Source organism: Ahaetulla prasina, chromosome 3, assembly GCF_028640845.1.
Source record: "Ahaetulla prasina isolate Xishuangbanna chromosome 3, ASM2864084v1, whole genome shotgun sequence".
Classification (NCBI taxonomy): domain Eukaryota; kingdom Metazoa; phylum Chordata; class Lepidosauria; order Squamata; family Colubridae; genus Ahaetulla; species Ahaetulla prasina.
The window spans coordinates 35,353,929-35,372,383 of record NC_080541.1 but is presented as its reverse complement, the minus strand read 5'-3'; the positions used below and the strand labels follow the sequence as shown (position 1 = coordinate 35,372,383).

Sequence of the window (18,455 nt, the reverse complement as noted above, 5' to 3'; positions counted from 1 at the left end):
ATCTAGGTGGGCTTGGCAAATGGAGAAAGGTCATTATTGTACTATAGAAATAATAAACAAATGTGAATGTTGGGGAGGAGAGGAATTGTTTATATTTATAGAGAATGGAATCAAAAGAACAACACAAATAGATGAAAAGAGGAAATGAGTGTTTGGATGGATGGATGGATGGATGGATGGATGGATGGATGGAAGGAAGGATGGATGAATTGTAGACTATCTACTAGACAGATATGATAGATCAAAGATAGCTCTAGCAACCCACTTACTGGGCCTTAAGCCATTCAGAACCAGGGTGCGGAAGTGGTGGGCAAAGCATGTGCATGAAAACAGAAAAAGTCATGGTTGGAGCTGAGATCATTAAAAAGAAAGGTAAGAAATTTAAAGAATAAAATGTATACAAGTTTTATGTCTTATGGCACTGTCCTATTGGTTCATGGGCAAGAGTTTACCATCCTTTTACTATAGAGAAACGGGTTATTCTGCCATAGCACCATGCAGTAAGGAGCAAAGTTTGTCACAGCTATTATACTGCACTACTTTTCATAATCTCATCCTCTCCAGTAGTCTAGGCTTCATCTCCCAGTTTTCAGCAATGGCAACACAATTATAACAATCACCTGATAATAAGCCAATGTTTTGGTAGTTATTATAAGGATGCATTATATAAATCAGGATGGAAGTTTGTGTGTTTGAAATATATATGCTGGCAGGGAGTAAAGCTTAAAGTGCTTCCTCCCCAGGACCTCACTTCTCCATATCAGGACTATGTCATATCATTCTGACAACAAAGCATAGGATAGCCAGGGTGTTATGATATGGTCCTGCTATAGCTTTTGGTAGCATTTCCATTATTTATTCTGTATGGCATTTCTGTCATGGCTTTTTAATCCTTCTGCTATTTTTCCTAACTTATTTTTAGATACATGTGAGAACATTCAGTCCTGAGGCTTAAATGTGTTCTCATTGGAAATGTGTACTGGATCTAACACTAATCTAAAAATATTTCTGGGGCTGCTTCTACGTTCTTCCCCTTGAAAGCTATCTCCTATGTAAGTCAACCTATTCACTCAACTCCCCCCTCCATTAAAGCTTGGTATATTCTAATGATTTTAATACGTTTCTTGCTATTCATACAATAGAATTGGGTAACTGTACTGGCTTTAATTTTGAACACATCTAAAGGGCCATAGGCTAGTAACGTTGTCTTAAATTCTCTTTAGAATATGGATTTGTATTCTTGTTATGAATTTGTATAAGTACGAAATTATAGTAAGAATTCTACCCCTGTTCAGCTCACTAGGATTTTCTTAGGAGATCCATCTAGGATTGTAATGCTAATCATTCAAGTTCTATTTATCCTTTTAAAATGCCCATGTTTTAGCTTTCTTCACCTGCCTCGCTTTCTAGTTTGGTTCGGAGAAGAAGTATTTTTAAACCCAAATTCAGTAAATCTATTGCCATTTACATTTTCTTAATTAAGGAATTTTAATTTGAAGCTAGAGAACAGAAGCTGCCGAAAAAAACCACTTGAAGGTGCAATATCTGAAATAGCCATACGGTGGCGCGCCGACTTAGTCCGAGGGCTTTTTTCTAGCAGCATACTCTCTTCCTTCCTTTCTCGTCATAGATATATAAACTCATATAAGATTTGATCAGTTGTTTTTTTTTAAGTTGTCAATTTAAGACGCGTGGACTTCAACTAGCAGCATGCTTGGCTGAGGAATTTGGGGAGTTGAAGTCCACACATTTTAAGTTGCCAATGTTGAAAAACATTGATTTCGAAGATTTAAAAAATAAAGTGTACCAGTTCCTCCGAAACTTGTGCTGAAGTTTATCCTCTATAATTTGTAGCTCTATAAATCCCCCAGCCTCGCTCCTCCCATTTTTCTTATCTCTTTGCACTGCGGCTGGGCTAGGACACTGCGTAGGGGGCGCGTCTTCGTCCGGCCCCGCCCCCTTCACACGCACGTGGGTAGCAGAGCCAGCCGAGCGGTGGTGCTGAATCCGCCATGGACGGGCGCGGGCGAGGCGGCTCAGCCGCGGTGGCGGAGGAGGAGGAGGAGGCGGAGGCGGAGGGAGAAGAAGAAGAGGAGGAGGAGGGCGGCGCGCTGGAGCTGCTGGCCAGGCGGCAGCGGAAGGAGAAGCGGGAGCTCCAGGGTGAGGGCGGCAGAAATCCGGGCAGCGGGAGGAGGATGGCAGAAATAGTCTTTAAAGCTTTGCAGGGAAAACCTGTATCCCGAAGCGAGCTGCTGCGCTATGTTGGCAAGACACGCTGACCCAGGATTTGCTCCACCCAGTTTTTTCTCCCCAGATTAATAGCCTGCTTTTTTCCAGGGTGGCAACTTCTAGATGACCGTGGCTGGTTTCCCCAAAACTTAATAGGTTGAATCAGGTTAGCATTTGGGATGAGAGCCTATAAGGAAACCACGGGGTTAGATGGGAAACACGTCCAAAAAGAAGGCAGGTAAGGTTGGCAAGATGATGACATGGGCATGTCAAACCTGGACACAACGTGAAGGACATCATATCTTGTTTCGTCCGGGAGCTCAAGTTGGTACATACAGCATTTCCTCTTCAATGGAGGAACAGGTAGGTAGGTACAGTAGGTTGGTCGGAGAGAACAAACAACCTTGGCATCCTGTGGGCTTCTAGGGTTTAGGGGACACGTGGTTTGGAGTCCTTCCAGATCTGCTTGACCACATTAATCATAGTATCACTCTGGCTAAAATCATAACTTGACACGCTAAGCTATAAACTAACTATGGGTTGGTTGGTTGGTTGGATGGTTGGATGGATGGATGGATGGATGCATCGTATGGAAAACTCAGTTGTAATTGCCCCATTTGTGGCCCATTTGTCACGTAAGCAGAGGCACAGAGTTCTGTGTACCAAGGCTAATGAGCTTTTGAGGGTTTCAGCCTCTTCATGAGATGCCTGAAGTGTTGTTATGAATGAGAATGTGCAAGTAAATACTGTATATGAAGTCTGCATTGGAACTTGGTATGCCTCAATGAGGCGCTTTATATCATCTCATAGCTTTTGACATAGTCTGACAGCACACTTGTAAAATCTGGAAGAAACTTCTGGATGCTTCGATACGTAGACATCTACAGCACATCTGCAGCTGCAGCCGCAGCTTCCGACAATTGCAAGTGTGACTTGAACCAGCAAGTGACATGGCTGCTTCACTTTTATAAGCAAAAAGCATGTTGCTTTGCAAAAAAAGGTTCCTGGGAGAGTGTTTCACCAGAGCATTTGTGAATGTACAATGTACACTGAGAGCATATGCACCAAGACAAATTCCTTGTGTGTCCAATCACACTTGGCCAATAAAAAATTCTGTTCTATTCTATTCTATTCTATGAGCATACAATGTATGTATTGTATAAACAGATTTACACCCAAAGTCCAGGCTCAAAAGGAAATGGTATAGAAGAGTAGAGGCCATGCAAAAAACAGCAGAAATGCACTGATTATAATACTAGCATCATCCTAATATTTAATACCTATAATGAATAAATGTAACAGAAACAAATGTCTTGATAAAAATCTTAACGTAAGAAAAGAAAATGTTCAAAATCCAGTAGAGCCTTTTAGATTTTCTGGGTACAAATGGAAATAGCCATTTTTTTGCTCTAGGACTCCAAATCAAAATTGCAGTGTGAAATAGTTAAATTCTATTTTAATATAGAAAATATTTAAATCATGAAATGTTACTAATTGCTTTAAATGTATTTTGAACATTTTTTTAAAAAAATAGCATCCTAAATTAACTTGATGCTGTCAGAACTGCAATTACAGGCATTTTCTTGAGCTGTTGCACCAATCTGATAGGACTGGAATAATAGAAACTCACGTTGTAGCATTGTCAATTATTCTGCATTGTCCCATACAACTTGCTTCAATGCATGGCCAGGGAGAGAATGATGGCAGTGTTGCATGACACTGCATGAGCTTTCCTGCTGTCATGAGAACGTAAGAAGCTGTCCTAAGATGCAGGCCTTGCTACATTGCAGTACTTGGAACAAAAGTGACACCTTTATTTTAGTTTTGATTAATCAGATCTTCCATATTTTATTTTTTAAATTTTATTTGCATTTATATCCCGCCCTTCTCCGAAGATTCAGGGCGGCTTACACTATGTTAAGCAATAGTCTTCATCCATTTGTATATTATATACAAAGTCAACTTATTGCCCCCAACAATCTGGGTCCTCATTTTACCTACCTAAAGGATGGAAGGCTAAGTCAACCTTGGGCCTGGTGGGACTTGAACCTGCAGTAATTGCAAGCAGCTGTGTTAATAACAGACTGTCTTAGCAGTCTGAGCCACCAGAGGCCCTTTTTAATATAATATAATATAATATAATATAATATAATATAATATAATATAATATAATATAATATAATATAATATAATATAATATAATATAATATAATATAATATAATATAATATAATATAATATAATATAATATAATATAATATAATATAATATAATATAATATAATATTTTTTAAAAAATATTTTGAATAGAATATAGTTTTGAAAATCCTTATATTTATATGCATACCACTGTTTGTAGTAACCATGAGCCAAGAATTTTGCAATATTCAAAAGTACATAATTTGCATTTTATTCTGTGGATGTATGTCACTCAGAATCTGTATGAACTAGGAGGCCTGCATTGCTCAATAAATATACATATACCGCTCAAACTCAATTTTTAAAATAAGGGAATTACAAAAACTAGGAATAATAGAAATTGTTGAAAAAATATAATATTTTATTTAGAACAATATGTTACTTCTAATAGCAGCCCTATTCTACAATTTTCTGTTGATTATGCACCATTAAGTCAAGTCTTAGCATACTGGTAGATAGATTTTATTATCACTGAATTGACAAACACCAGCCTGGTCCTTCATGACTTCCAATGTTGCTATAATTGAATCCATCTAACATGCTACTATCTCTTCTCTTTCTTTTCACTTTAGTTGTAAGTTTAGTAGCAAAAGCAACTGTTGTAGCCAAAGTTTGTCTTTATAAGACAGGCGGAAAGAATCCAGATCAAGTCTTGCATGACCCACAACTACATGGACTTACAGTATCACATGTCACATATTCATTCACAAAAAAAGAAACTATTTCCCATCAAAACACAGGCACCTCAAATTAATGAGCTGAATTGTGTTCTGATTACATAACTGCAGAGCTACATAATACACTCTACTTTTACTTATGCATGACAATTTTCTTTTGATTTTTGAAAATTAAGAGTTTTGGGGTCAGCATGGATTAAATTCCATTTAATGTTTTGAATTGTGTTAGTAGGAGGTAATATAGTAGTAAGACACTGAGATAATTTTTCATTCTTTTGGGAAGGATGTTTTCTGAAATTCAATCACTGCAGTTTTATTTGGTTAAATATGCATGTGTAAGATAGTTATTTTGTTAAACTCAAATCATGAATAATGAAAAGAATAATTTAAAAATGCTTTTCATTTATTTCACCTGTTTTTGCTTCTGTAGCCAAAATCCAAGGAATGAAAAATACTGTTCCAAAGAATGATAAAAAGAGAAGAAAACAGCTGCTGGATGATGTTACCAAGCTGGAGTCTGAATTGGAAGAGAAGCACAAAGAAGAACTAAAGAAGCTAAAAGAAGCATTACCTGAACAGAATAAAGTATGTGCACCATTTATTTTTGAGATCTTTCGAGTTGTATTTCTAGTTACTAAAAATGTCTTGTGTTTTTAAAGCAAACATTGCTAAGGACTTCTTTCATTCTGAAAATTGTTGTGTTTTGAACTTGTTTGTGGGCAACTTGTTGTAAGTAAAACAAATGAACAATCACCGGAAAATATAGTTGGATACTTTGCAGTGATTTTGTATAAAATTTACATGAGTTTGCAGGTATAAGATAATTTTTGTGGAAGAGTGGTCGTACAGCTCTAGAGCTCCAAGATGGAACCTCAAGGTTAGATGGAAGCAACTGTTGTTAGTAAAACATTCTTTTTCTCTAACTGAAAGAGAATGAGAGAATTGGCCATTGCAAGAAGGCAGAAAGAGAAGACCTGCACATGGACTCAGGAAGAAGGCCTGGCGCAGCCAGCTACTACCTCACATAAGGCCAGCCTGGGTGCACTTTGTCAGCTTTAGAAGGAAGGAAACTGGGGCAGGATAGCTGGGGCAGTAAGGCCTGCTAAGTCCAGAGCAATGGGGCCTTTGTGCTGTAGCACTGGTTGGCTGGGGTTTGAGGCGGCACTCAATGATGGTGGCAGTGCTGGTGGTGCTCAGACTGAAGTATAGAATAGAATAGAATAGAATTTTTTATTGGCCAAGTGTGATTGGACACACAAGGAATTTGTCTTGGTGCATATGCTCTCAGTGTACATAAAAGAAAAGATACCTTCATCAAGGTACAACATTTACAACACAATTGATGATCAATATATCAATATAAATCATAAGGATTGCCAGCAACAAGTTATAGTCATACAGTCATAAGTGGAAAGAGATTGGTGATGGGAACTATGAAACGATTAATAGTAGTGCAGATTCAGTAAATAGTCTGACAGTGTTGAGGGAATTATTTGTTTAGCAGAGTGATGGCCTTCGGGAAAAAACTGTTCTTGTGTCTAGTTGTTCTGGTGTGCAGTGCTCTATAGCGTCGTTTTGAGGGTAGGAGTTGAAACAGTTTATGTCCAGGATGCGAGGGATCTGCAAATATTTTCACGGCCCTCTTCTTGATTCGTGCAGTATACAGGTCCTCAATGGAAGGCAAGTTGGTAGCAATTATTTTTTCTGCAGTTCTAATTATCCTCTGAAGTCTGTGTTTTTCTTGTTGGGTTGCAGAACCGAACCAGACAGTTATAGAGGTGCAAATTACAGACTCAATAATTCCTCTGTAGAATTGGATCAGCAGCTCCTTGGGCAGTTTGAGCTTACTGAGTTGGCGCAGAAAGAACATTCTTTGTTGTCCTTTTTTAATGATGTTTTTGAGAGCACTGGCAGCTGTTTTAGACTTGAAGGACATGTGTGTCTTGCATCACCACTGCCTAGAAGTGCCACTGCTCAGGGCAGCTAAAAGGGCATAGATGAGTGGGAGATAGGGGGGTGAGGGATTAAAGAAGAGGCAGTCCCTTATCTTATTCAGTCTCAGAGCTGGTAGGGCTCAAAGCAAGAATGGGTGGATCAGGGTGGATCCTTTACCAACCACTGGTGGGATTCAGTCAAGGATGGTAACAGGGATTGCTGGGATTTCTGTTGCTAAGTGATGCGGTCATGTGACATCATATTTTATGATTGCATTGTTTTAACAACAGACGTTGCAATCCCAATTACTGCTGTAACCTGAGGACGACCTATATTTATTAGCTTTGGGATTATAGTTTTTCTTCTGATTTTAGTAGGAACTTGGTGCTGCATGTTGGGATCGAGTGCATCAGAAATGTAAAACTTGTCTATTTCATTCTTATCCCAAATATAATGGCCTTTAATAGAATTTCTGATAGATAGGGTTCTCTGGTTGGCCACTTACGAGAAGAGGAAAAAGTCTCTCAAACTAACTGGGAAGTAGAATTGCACAGAATCATGTAAAAGAGAATGATGGCTGCAGTAGAAATGGTGTAAAACATCAGGAGACAGTGAAGATTATGAAACTTTAAACATAGCTTCTGTTAAAACTGAAGGGCTATAAGAAATTCTTTGTGAAATATTTTAAGGAATTTTTATTTATTATTTAGGAATATTTGGCAAGTCTAAATATTGCAAAACTGGAGATTGAGACCAGAGAACAGACCCAGCCTGCTAGAATATCAAAAGCACAGAAGAGGCGGGTAAGATTATTTCAGTGTTAATTCATTAGAACTGTTAGTAGGTTTTACAATGAAGTGCAAGGTGTAATCTTTAATGTGGTATCCAAGGGATGATTCTGGAACCTGATTCCAGTCCCAAGTCCCAAGAGTCAATAGAAATCATAATTGGAATATTTTGGGCAGAGAAGGATCAGACTCGCAGCTATGCACACCCATCCATCAGATGTCATGCTGTGTGAGGTATTGGATTTTCAAAAATTCTTTCTCAGTTTGCAAGCCAAATTATTTCTCTTTTAGGAATAAGGGCTGCCTCCTTCCATATTATTCCATCCAGATTATTCTACAAGACACTGAATTCATGTAGAGACAAACATGTAATGGTTTCCCCAGATCAGTTTGCATTGTTTCACAATTAAAGGGAAAAATAATATGCACAGAAATAATTAACTGGTAGGTGAAATTATGTGTGGTTTTGCCTGCATTTGTCCATCTGAAATTCAGATAGTCCTTGACTTACAACCATTTGTTTAGCAACCGTTCAAAGTTGCGGTGGACTGAATAAAATGATGTACAACCAGGCCTCCCACTTAATGACTATTGTAGTATCCCCATAATCACGGGAACAAAATGTGGGTGCTGGGCAACCGGCATGCACTTATGACAGTTTCAGTGTTCTGGGGTCATGTGAATGCCACTTGCAACAGCAATAGCACTTAGACTTATATATCACTTTACAGTGCTTTACAGCTCTCTCTAAGTGGATTACAGAGTCAGCATATTGCCCCCAACAATCTGGGTCCTTATTATACCGACCTCGGAAGGATGGAAGGCCGAGTCAACCTTGAGCCTGGTGAGATTCGATCTGCCAAACTGCTGGCAACGGCAGATAGCAAAAGTAGCCTGCAGTACTGCATTCTAACCACCACGCCACCACAGCTTTACAACTTTCAAAGCCAAGCAAAGTCAATAGGGCAAGAGAGAATAGCTTAATGACCACACAATTCACTCAACCGCAGTGTTTCACTGAATAATTATAGCAAAAACTCCTAAAATGAGGTGCAACTCACTTTACAGCCATTTTATTTAGGAATGGAAATTCTGGTCTCAATTGTGGTCAAAAGTTGAGGACTACTTGTAAAATAGATACTTTCCAATCTACGACTGCCATATTTGAGGGTTAGAGGTATGTGGACAAAGATCTACTTTTTCCTATTCTTCCCATTATGCTATCCCTCATTTTATTCCAGATAATTTTCTATGCCTCCAGAGAACGGTCTAGAGACCGTAGGGTGAAGGAGAGATTCCTTCAACTCCAAAGGCATATTTCTGTTAAACATGATTCTGGATTCTATCAAATGTTTCCAATTTTTTTTCATGAAGTAACAATAAGAGAACTGCTTATAACAGGACTGCCAAAATCTGATAGCTTAATCTCTACAGCACTCTCCTTGTACTTTACTGGTGACAAACATACCAGTTTGCCAAATAAATGCCACTGGTTAATAACAGAAGAGAAGATTGTTATGAAACACGTTTCACATAACACATTGTATCATTAAAAGCCTTCTGGAAATTGTATTTTAAATGCTGTGAAATATTATTCAGATATGAATAGTAAAGGACAAAAAATCACAAAGGATAAATCTTCAGGCAAGCTGGTTTTGCTCTTCAATTCAGCAAGCTGGACTTGAGAGCATATGACTGTCTTTTATTTTAGTTTCTTTTGAAAAGTAGACTTTGTGCAACTGAAACTTGATAAAAGGTCTGTAGAGTATTGAACATACAATATTATGACTTAATATTTTGCTTATTTTATTCAACTCTGTTAGCCAAACTGAATCCATATATTACTAAAACTCTTGTTGTCATGACCTTTAACTGGGGCAGTACATCATAGGGCAACAGTTTTTGAACCAAGGTACCTTATATGAATTAACATTCAGAATGTGTCCAAAATCTGGAAGCCATACTCCTGAGGGAATGAAATTTGGGGATGTTATGGCTGCTTTAGTGCTGCTGGCTGCCACTACTGTAGTCATGTAATCTTCATTCTCAACTTTCTGTGACAGTTTCCAAGCCAGTCTTGCAATCCCTCACTCTCTCCCCACCCAGCAGCAGTCACTTTCCTTCTTGCAAAGGAAGGGAAGGAAGGAAGGAGGGTTGGTTTTCCTTGCTCCCTGCCATATCCCACAAGGAAACTCAGTGGGGAAGCCAGCAGGAAGTCAGAGGTTGCTCTTGCTTTTTGGCCTTCCCTTAGCTATTCTATTTCTCTGTTTGGGTAAGGAAATATCTCTAAAACGATGACTCAACAGGGTACAAGTTGTCTAATATAATATCATAAATACCCGAGAAGGTTAAACTCTATAGGCTGTATTAAAATATGGCAAGGACTAATGTAAAACTGCAGTGTTTTGCTGTGTTTCATAACAGGATAAAAAAGCAGCTCTGGAAAAGGAAAGAGAAGAAAGAATAGCAGAAGCTGAGATAGAAAATTTAACAGGTGCCAGGCACCTTGAAAGCCAGAAACTTGCAAACATTTTAGCCTTAAGGCAATTGGAAATTAAGCAAATCCCATCTGATGGTCATTGCCTGTATAGAGCTATTGAAGATCAGCTCAAAGAGCAACAAAACTTGTGGACAGTTTCAACACTCAGAAGTCAGACTGCAGAATATATGGGAAGTCACGTGGATGACTTTCTTCCATTTCTGACAAACCCAAATACGGGAGATTTGTACAGCCAAGGTAAGTAAAGGTCTCCTAATTACAAAATAACAGCTTAAAAAATAGCATTACAGAAAATATTAGTTTCAGTATGCTTCAGATATTTAGCTATGTTATATAATCTGCACAGCAGCATTTTTCAAAATTGGCAACTTTAAGATGTGTAGACATCAAGTTCCAGAATTTCCCAGCCAGCATACCTATTATAAATACACAGCCCACTTTTCTGTCTTAATATGTTTATTGATGTTCTTCCTTCCTTTCTGTCTGTCTTTTTCTGTCACATTCATGCAAATATGTATGTATATATACACCCAGCATCTTCAGGGTAGAGGTAAATGAATCAATCTGTGTAAAATATTAAAAAAAAATATTTACAGTCTTAAGTAAAAACAAATCTCAGCATGTCTTATCTTTGTTCATAACCGAAAATGGTAAAAACTATCTCTTTAGTACTTTTTCTGAACCATATTTATGAAGTAGGGAAACATCTCAGAATATGAAAACTTATTAATTAGGCACAATAAAATTTTACTATTAAACTTTAACAAATTAAACCTTTTCTTTTTTTCCTGTTTCATACCTTTGATCATTATCTGTTTTGTCTTTTTGAGAGTGATTGTGTATATAAATCTTTGATTTTTCTGTGTTTTATTTTGCAAGTGTTTATATTCCACAAGCTTCCTTTTGCCATTCTATTTTTTATTTTTAGATTATTCCTCCCCACCCCAATTTTTATATTTTTAAAAATGTGATGCTTTTTTTCCTGCAGAGGAATTTGAAAAATACTGTTCCGATATAGCAAACACTGCTTCATGGGGTGGTCAGTTAGAAGTAAGTATGGCATGCTGTACTTTCCTATTAAATATTTATTATATTATAGGAGATATATCAGTGGTGGGATTCAGCCAGTTCGCACCACTTCGGGAGAACCGGTTGTTAACTGAACAATTTGGCAAACTGGTTGTTGGAAGAAATCATTAGGGCAGAGAACCAGTTGTTAAATTACTTGAATCCCACCACTGAGATATATGTATTATAGGAAGCACTAGTGAGTTGAATTTCTTCTCCAGGAGAAGAAGACCTACAGTTTTAGAATTTTCCAAGGTCTTTAATAGGGAAAATTGTTAGGCAGTGAGGATCGTGGTGAAAATAAAGAGCATTTTTTCATATTGTTTCACAGAGAATTTTTGGAAACATATGTCATGTTATATGTTTGCTGAGGCTCTTACTAATAATACAGGTAGTCTTTAGTTAAAGATGTAATTTGGATGTTTAAATATCAGGCGCTATTAGAATTATGCATTGTGTATGCTTTTGTAGAAAAATCTTTTGTAGAGATGCAGAAGTGAAAAAGATTAAAATATAAATTAAGCTGTAATTTTGCTTTACAGCTAAGAGCTTTATCACATATCTTGCAAACACCAATTGAAGTAATTCAGATGGATTCCCCTCCTATTATTGTTGGTGAAGAATACAGTAGGAAACCACTAATACTTGTGTGAGTAAATACATTAAACGTTGAACTTCAAAACAATTTTTGTTTGGTTGCTTTATACTTGAAATACAATTAAGAAATGAACTACAAATTATAAAACCACATAGCTCTAATTTGGCACTTTTTTCATAGTTTAGAAACACCTTCTTCTTCTTCTTGTGCCATATCCATCATTGGACATTGGCGAGCCTATTTTAGAAACACATGCAGAAGTTTAATGTTGGCCTTCAAACTTGTAGGTTGCTTGTGAACACTGTGATCACCAACTTTATTATATTTTTGATAATATTATAAAGTAAAAGAAATTGGTGGTGGCTACCTGTTTTCTTTAAAAAAAGTAAAAAATAAAAACCCACCCCAAGAATAAAAGTGTCTGCTTTCTTATAGAAAATAAACTCAGTTTAAGAAAAGAGAATATTGATTTAAGCAATGTCTTTCAGTTTGTGTAGTAATTAACTTTCAATGACAAAAACTGAATTTTCTCATTCTATTAACTTGCACTTAAAGTGAACTTTTTTATTTAAGATATTTGTATGACCACTCATATCTTAGAACAGTGGTCTCCAACCTGGGCAACTTTAAGCCTGGTGGACTTCAACTCCCAGAAACCCCCAGCCAGCAAAGCAAAGCTGTTTGGGGAATTCTGGGAGTTGAAGTCCTCCAGACTTAAAGTTGCCAAGGTTGGAGATCTCTGTCTTAGAATACAACTTTCGGCAGCCATACAATCTTTTGAATAAATAATGTGGTAACTTATATCAAGTGTGCATGTGCTGTTTTAATTTGGTGGAAGTCTTTGTATTTTTCATATGTGTTTTTCTTTTAGGTACATGAGACATGCGTATGGATTAGGTGAACATTATAATTCTGTAAAAACTCTTTTAGAGAACACTGCAGAAAATGAAAGCTAATACACAGTTCAACAGAAGACATGAATGATGGCTACAATTTTACTAAGTGTCTCTATATAGGTCTTAAAATGAATTCTCAATTCTTTAATAAGGCATACAGGGTTATACAAACACACACATATATGATATGTGTGTCTGTATATATGAGATCTGTTATCAGCACTACTCCGTTTAAATCATGTTTTTTTTAAAAAATTCTGCCGTGTTTCTAATATATCTCACAATAAACTGTGGGTTATATTTCCTTTGTTTGCTTTATTTCTTTTATTTTAACAGGAAAGCCAGCGTATACAATACATACGTGCACAGGCAGGCAATATTGCATTGCGGTTCAGTTGTTATAGACACCAATCATAAAATAATTATAAAAGCCACTGACATAGATCATCTGAAATTGCTGAGCTGTTACAATAGTTTTCAAGGGGAATTGTTCTGAGTATTGAATCCCCTTTACTGAAACACTCATATTGTTTTTATTTTGGGTTGTGGCAGAAGAGCACCTGATTCTGAAATGCAAAAACCTCCATCTCTGATCATTAAAGTATAGGAAGCAGTCTTACCATATTGATTCTTCTAGCTCAGTTTACAGTAATAGTAATCAGTAAAAAGAGATACTTTGCCAACTCACCTTGGAATTGCCAGGAACTTTTTGCAGGCAAAGCACGTTTTTCCAATAAATTAAAATATTTCCTTTTCAAAGTACAGCATTACTTTTCAAGGCTGTTGAATTGATCTTTAACAGGATAATCCTTTCCTTATGCAACATATAAATAGAATACCTGCAGAAGACTCATTGTGCTAGTATCTATTTTAGATAGGTGTTAAAAAAACTCTGGTATATTGAATGTTGTCCAGTTTTAAATGAAATAGAGCCTCCACCTGGGTATTTTACTTATCCCATTATTTTCTATCTATAGCAATCCATGGGGAGCATGGATTGCTATAGATTACATATTGCCACCTATATCCCACAATGACAATATATTTCAAAAAATGAAACAATTTCCCTTGTAAAGTATGATTTATGAATATCCTGCAGGCCATTTCATATCTGAGGTAATAATGACAGTATATAAAACTTCAATTAAATTATTTTCATCTTTTTCATTGAGATGTGCTGCTTTATACATTATTTAAAATATTCTTATAAGTAAAATTGTTCATAATAAGTCTGGAATACTTTTTTGATCACTCATATATTGTACTTAATATGTACATTTAATACCCAAGGAATAGATTTTTATTTGTGATGATCTGTGAGTTTATATAGGTACACTGTTTGCTGATAAAAAAAACACCTTTAATTTTTGAAAGAGGTTTCTGTCTGGATTTCTTGGGAAAAAAGGAACAATTACTATTACTGTGATAAATATTACTGGCATTTGAAAAGTGAAAAACTGTGTAACTCAAAACATAACTACTATGGTGGTAATTTTACCTTGAACCTTATTTCCATTTCCCTCTATTTGTCCGGTATAAACTGCTTCCTGCCATTTTTAATGGAAGTTCAAGTGGTCTTCAGAACTGATCAATATTTAGAAACAGACATTTTTTTTGCTATGAATATTATTTGTTAAATGTTATATGTCCTTTCCTCTTGACCTCTGTATTGTCCATTTGGGAATAACCCCCTTCAAGCTATTTTGTCAGGTTACAATATGCTGTGGTCACTGTTTGTGTGAATGCATTTAATGCTGCAGTGAAGTATTTTGTAAAGGCCCAAAGTTCATTAATTAACTTTAACATTACAAAGTACAAATCACTGAAGGCAAGGGATGATTAGATTTTTATTCCATCTTTATATTTGGTCAAATCATGATGGGGAACATAATCTAATATCTCTGCACTTCCTATTTTCCCACAACCGCCACCTTGTGAGGTGGGTCAGACTAAAGGAGTCCTGCCAGTTTTCATGCCTGAGTGACCTAGAATTAACAGTTTCCAGGCCAGTATTTTAAACACCACACTAAATCAGGATGCTGAAATAACGCTGATATTTATAAAGCAATGTCTCCTTTGAGAACAGTCCTTCCAAGATATAACCCAGTGGTAGTCATCCTGATCCCTACTGCCCACTAGTGGGTGTTCCAGCTTTCATGGTGGGCGGTAGGAGTTTTGTCCGATACTGAAGCACTTTCCTTTTTTTTTATTTAATTGCTTAAATAATTTGATAGCATTATTTAAAAACATTTTCATTCGGCTTTCATAAAATTCCCTGTGACAAATTAAATTTCTGAAAATATACTATTTGTACTGCCCGCGCATAAGTTTAGTTCACGTTACGTAAGTGAAACTAAATGGTGCTATAGCGCGACCACAAACAAAAGAGCTCCATCCCAGAATAGCTCGCGCATCTCCCCCCACACCACTCAGCTGTAACAGACAAACAGAGCTGGTAGCCGGTGCCCCACCCCCCAAACCCAAAAAAGATCCTGGAGCAAAGGGGAACTGCCAGAGGACTGGAAAAGAGCTGATGTAGTTCCCGTCTTCAAAAAAGGAAGAAAAAAAACAGATCCAGGAAACTACTGACCTATCAGCCTGACCTCAATACCAGGGAAGATTCTGGAAAAGATAATCAAGCAATGAATCACCGAACACCTAGAAGCAAACAAAGTAATAACCAAAAGCCAACATGGGTTTGTCAAAAACAGATCATGCCAGACTAATCTTATTGCATTCTTTGACAAAGTGACAAAATTAGTAGACCAGGGGAATGCTGTCGATATAATTTACTTGGACTTCAGTAAAGCATTTGATAAAGTAGACCATAACCTACTACTAGATAAAGTAGAAAAATGTGAGTTAGACAGCACCACCACCAGATGGATTTGTAACTGGCTGACCAACCGCACTCAATGTGTAGTCCTCAATGGAACTACATCCACATGGAGGGAAGTATACAGTGGAGTACCCCAAGGCTCTGTTTTAGGCCCAGTATTCTTCAACATCTTCATCAATGACTTGGACAAGGGATAGATGGGGAACTCATCAAATTTGCAGATGACACCAAGCTGGCAGGAATAGCCAACACTCCAGAAGATAGGCTTAAGTTACAGAAGGATCTTGACAGACTTGAACATTGGGCGCTATCTAACAATGAAATTCAACAGTGAAAAAAGTAAGGTTCTACATTTAGGCAAAAAAATAATAAAATACACAGGTACCATATATGTGGTACCTTGCTCAATAATAGTACCTGTGAGAGGCATCTTGGAGTCCTAGTGGACAACCATTTAGATATGAGCCAGCAGTGTGCAGCAGCTGCTAAAAAAGCCAACACAGTTCTGGGCTGCATACACAGAGGAATAGAATCAAGATCACGTGAAGTGTTAGTGCCACTTTATAATGCCTTGGTAAGACCATACTTGGAATACTGCATTCAATTTTGGTCGCCGCGATGTAAAAAAGATGCTGAGACTCTAGAAAGAGTGCAGAGAAGAGCAACAAAGATGATTAGGGGACTGGAGGCTAAAACATATGACAAACGGTTGCAGGAACTCAGTATGTCTAGTTTAATAAAAAGAAGGACTAGGGGAGACATGATAGCAGTGTTCCAATATCTCAGGGGTTGCCACAAAGAAGAGGGAGTCGGGCTGTTCTCCAAAACACCTGAGGGTAGAACAAGAAGCAATGGGTGGAAACTGATCAAGGAAAGAAGCAACTTAGAACTAAGGAGAAATTTCCTGACAGTTAGAACAATTAATAAGTGGAACAACTTGCCTGCAGAAGTTGTGAATGCTCCAACACAGGAAATTTTTAAGAAAATGTTGGATAATCATCTGTCTGATGACAGGGGGTTTGTCTGTCTGGGCAGGGGGGTTGGACTATAAGGCCTCCAAGTTCCCTTCCAACTCTGTTGTTGTTATTGTTGTTGTTGTTGTTATTATTATTATTATTATTATTAAACCCAATCCACGATGCATGAGAGGCATGTGCAGACGATGATACACGGCACAGGCTCTTTTGTTTGTTTGTTTGCGGTCACACCGGTCAATACGCAGTTAGATTTGTGAGAGTGAGCACGAACTGGTGGGTGGTTAGAAAATTTTACTACTAACAGAGATACAAAAGTGCGCGGTAGGTATAAAATGGTTGACTATCCCTGATCTAACTAGCAAAACTCTTACTTGGCTTTCTAAATTGGCCAAGATCACACTTAAATTGATTTGCACCTGGATGCTAATGTAAGTCAACTCTGTACTAATCAACTAATCAGAGATGCAATAGAGAGAGGACAAAAAATAAATAATGCAATATTATTTGGACTTGAAAACACAAACGAACCAGATATCAATAAGATTCACAACATCATTGGAAATTATAATTCATCAACCATCTCCCCAAATGAAATAATTGCTGTCTCCAGAGATGGACCAGAATATAAAAACAGCGATGGGACAACAGCACCAAGATTTTGTAGAGTTACATGCACTAATGAGGACAGTAAACGCAAATTCATAAATACTATAAACTCAATTGCTAAATCCAACCCTACCTACAGTAAACTTAGATCACGTCCTGACCTATCCTTTCTACAACGGATACGTTCTCGTGAACTTCGCACAGAACTTAAAAGAAGACAAGACAATGGTGAATCCAACCTATACATCGACTACCGTGCTGATTGCATAAAAAATAAAACCTGCAATCAAAAAATCACCTCCAAACCCCCCATCACCCATAACAATCAACCAGCCATCCCAGTATTCAATCAAGTACCCATCCCCCTACCTCCCATTCAACCAACCATCTTACCAACTATCCAACCAACAGCCATCCAACCAACAATCCAACCAGCCATCCAACCAACCATCCAACCAACCATCCAAACAGCCATCCAAGCAGCCATCCAACCAACCATCCAACCAACCATCCAAACAGCCACCCAACAATCCACCCAACCAGCCATCCAAACAACCATCCATCCAAACACCCAAACTACCATCCAACCATCTATACAACCATCTATTGTCCACAACCCCCAACCTACTAACACCCAAAACTAGGTATGCACGCCCCTTACCTCTTCAACACCAATCATATCAGATCTCAAATGCAAATTGATAAATGCAAGAAGCATAGTCAACAAATTACCTGAATTTATCCTCTTATTAAACAGTGGCACATTTGATATCATTTTTGTTTGTGAAACATGGCTGAATTCATCCCTTCCTGACTCCATTATCTCAAACAAAGAATATCAAGTCTATCGATCAGATCGGGAAAACCGAAGAGGTGGTGGAGTGGCTATCTTTACAAAAGACACTGAATCTAAAAATATCCAAGTAGCACATAAACTCTCTCTTCCTGAAACTATAGTATCGACCTATCCCTTGACACTACTCTTGATTCTTACTATGCTACAGAGCCCCCGACTATGACATTACCCACGCAAATATGCTAACCTCAATGCTAACATGGACTACCTCTTGCCCATACCCTCTTATCTTCCTGGGTGACTTAAATCTACCTCTCATTAACTGGACAACTAATGAATGTTCAACTGA

At 37.5% G+C, this 18,455-nt stretch overlaps 1 protein-coding gene across 3 annotated transcripts; it reads left to right on the top strand.

Moving 5' to 3' along the window:
- The first annotated feature begins 1,978 nt into the window (after positions 1-1,978).
- Positions 1,979-13,188, top strand: OTUD6B (OTU deubiquitinase 6B). 3 transcript variants are annotated; one of them, XM_058177586.1, is made up of 7 exons: positions 1,979-2,160; positions 5,534-5,688; positions 7,749-7,841; positions 10,251-10,563; positions 11,315-11,376; positions 11,937-12,043; positions 12,864-13,188. In XM_058177586.1, the coding sequence occupies exons 1-7, from the start codon at positions 2,013-2,015 to the stop codon at positions 12,946-12,948; spliced, it is 963 nt and encodes a 320-aa protein (XP_058033569.1). In that variant the 5' UTR covers positions 1,979-2,012; the 3' UTR covers positions 12,949-13,188. The 3 variants fall into 3 exon arrangements, with proteins under 3 accessions (XP_058033569.1, XP_058033568.1, XP_058033570.1); XM_058177585.1 differs by lacking the exon at positions 1,979-2,160 and adding an exon at positions 2,171-2,596; XM_058177587.1 differs by lacking the exon at positions 1,979-2,160 and adding an exon at positions 2,173-2,592.
- The last annotated feature ends 5,267 nt before the right edge of the window (positions 13,189-18,455 follow it).

Bases quoted from the DNA above. Each gene is read 5' to 3' on its own strand.
- OTUD6B (XM_058177585.1), top strand. From the start codon at position 2,440: ATGGGAAACACGTCCAAAAAGAAGGCAGGTAAGGTTGGCAAGATGATG. The intron at 11,377-11,936 runs GTAAGTATGGCA...TTTGCTTTACAG, and splicing joins CATGGGGTGGTCAGTTAGAA to CTAAGAGCTTTATCACATAT. The intron at 12,044-12,863 runs GTGAGTAAATAC...TTTTTCTTTTAG, and splicing joins AGGAAACCACTAATACTTGT to GTACATGAGACATGCGTATG.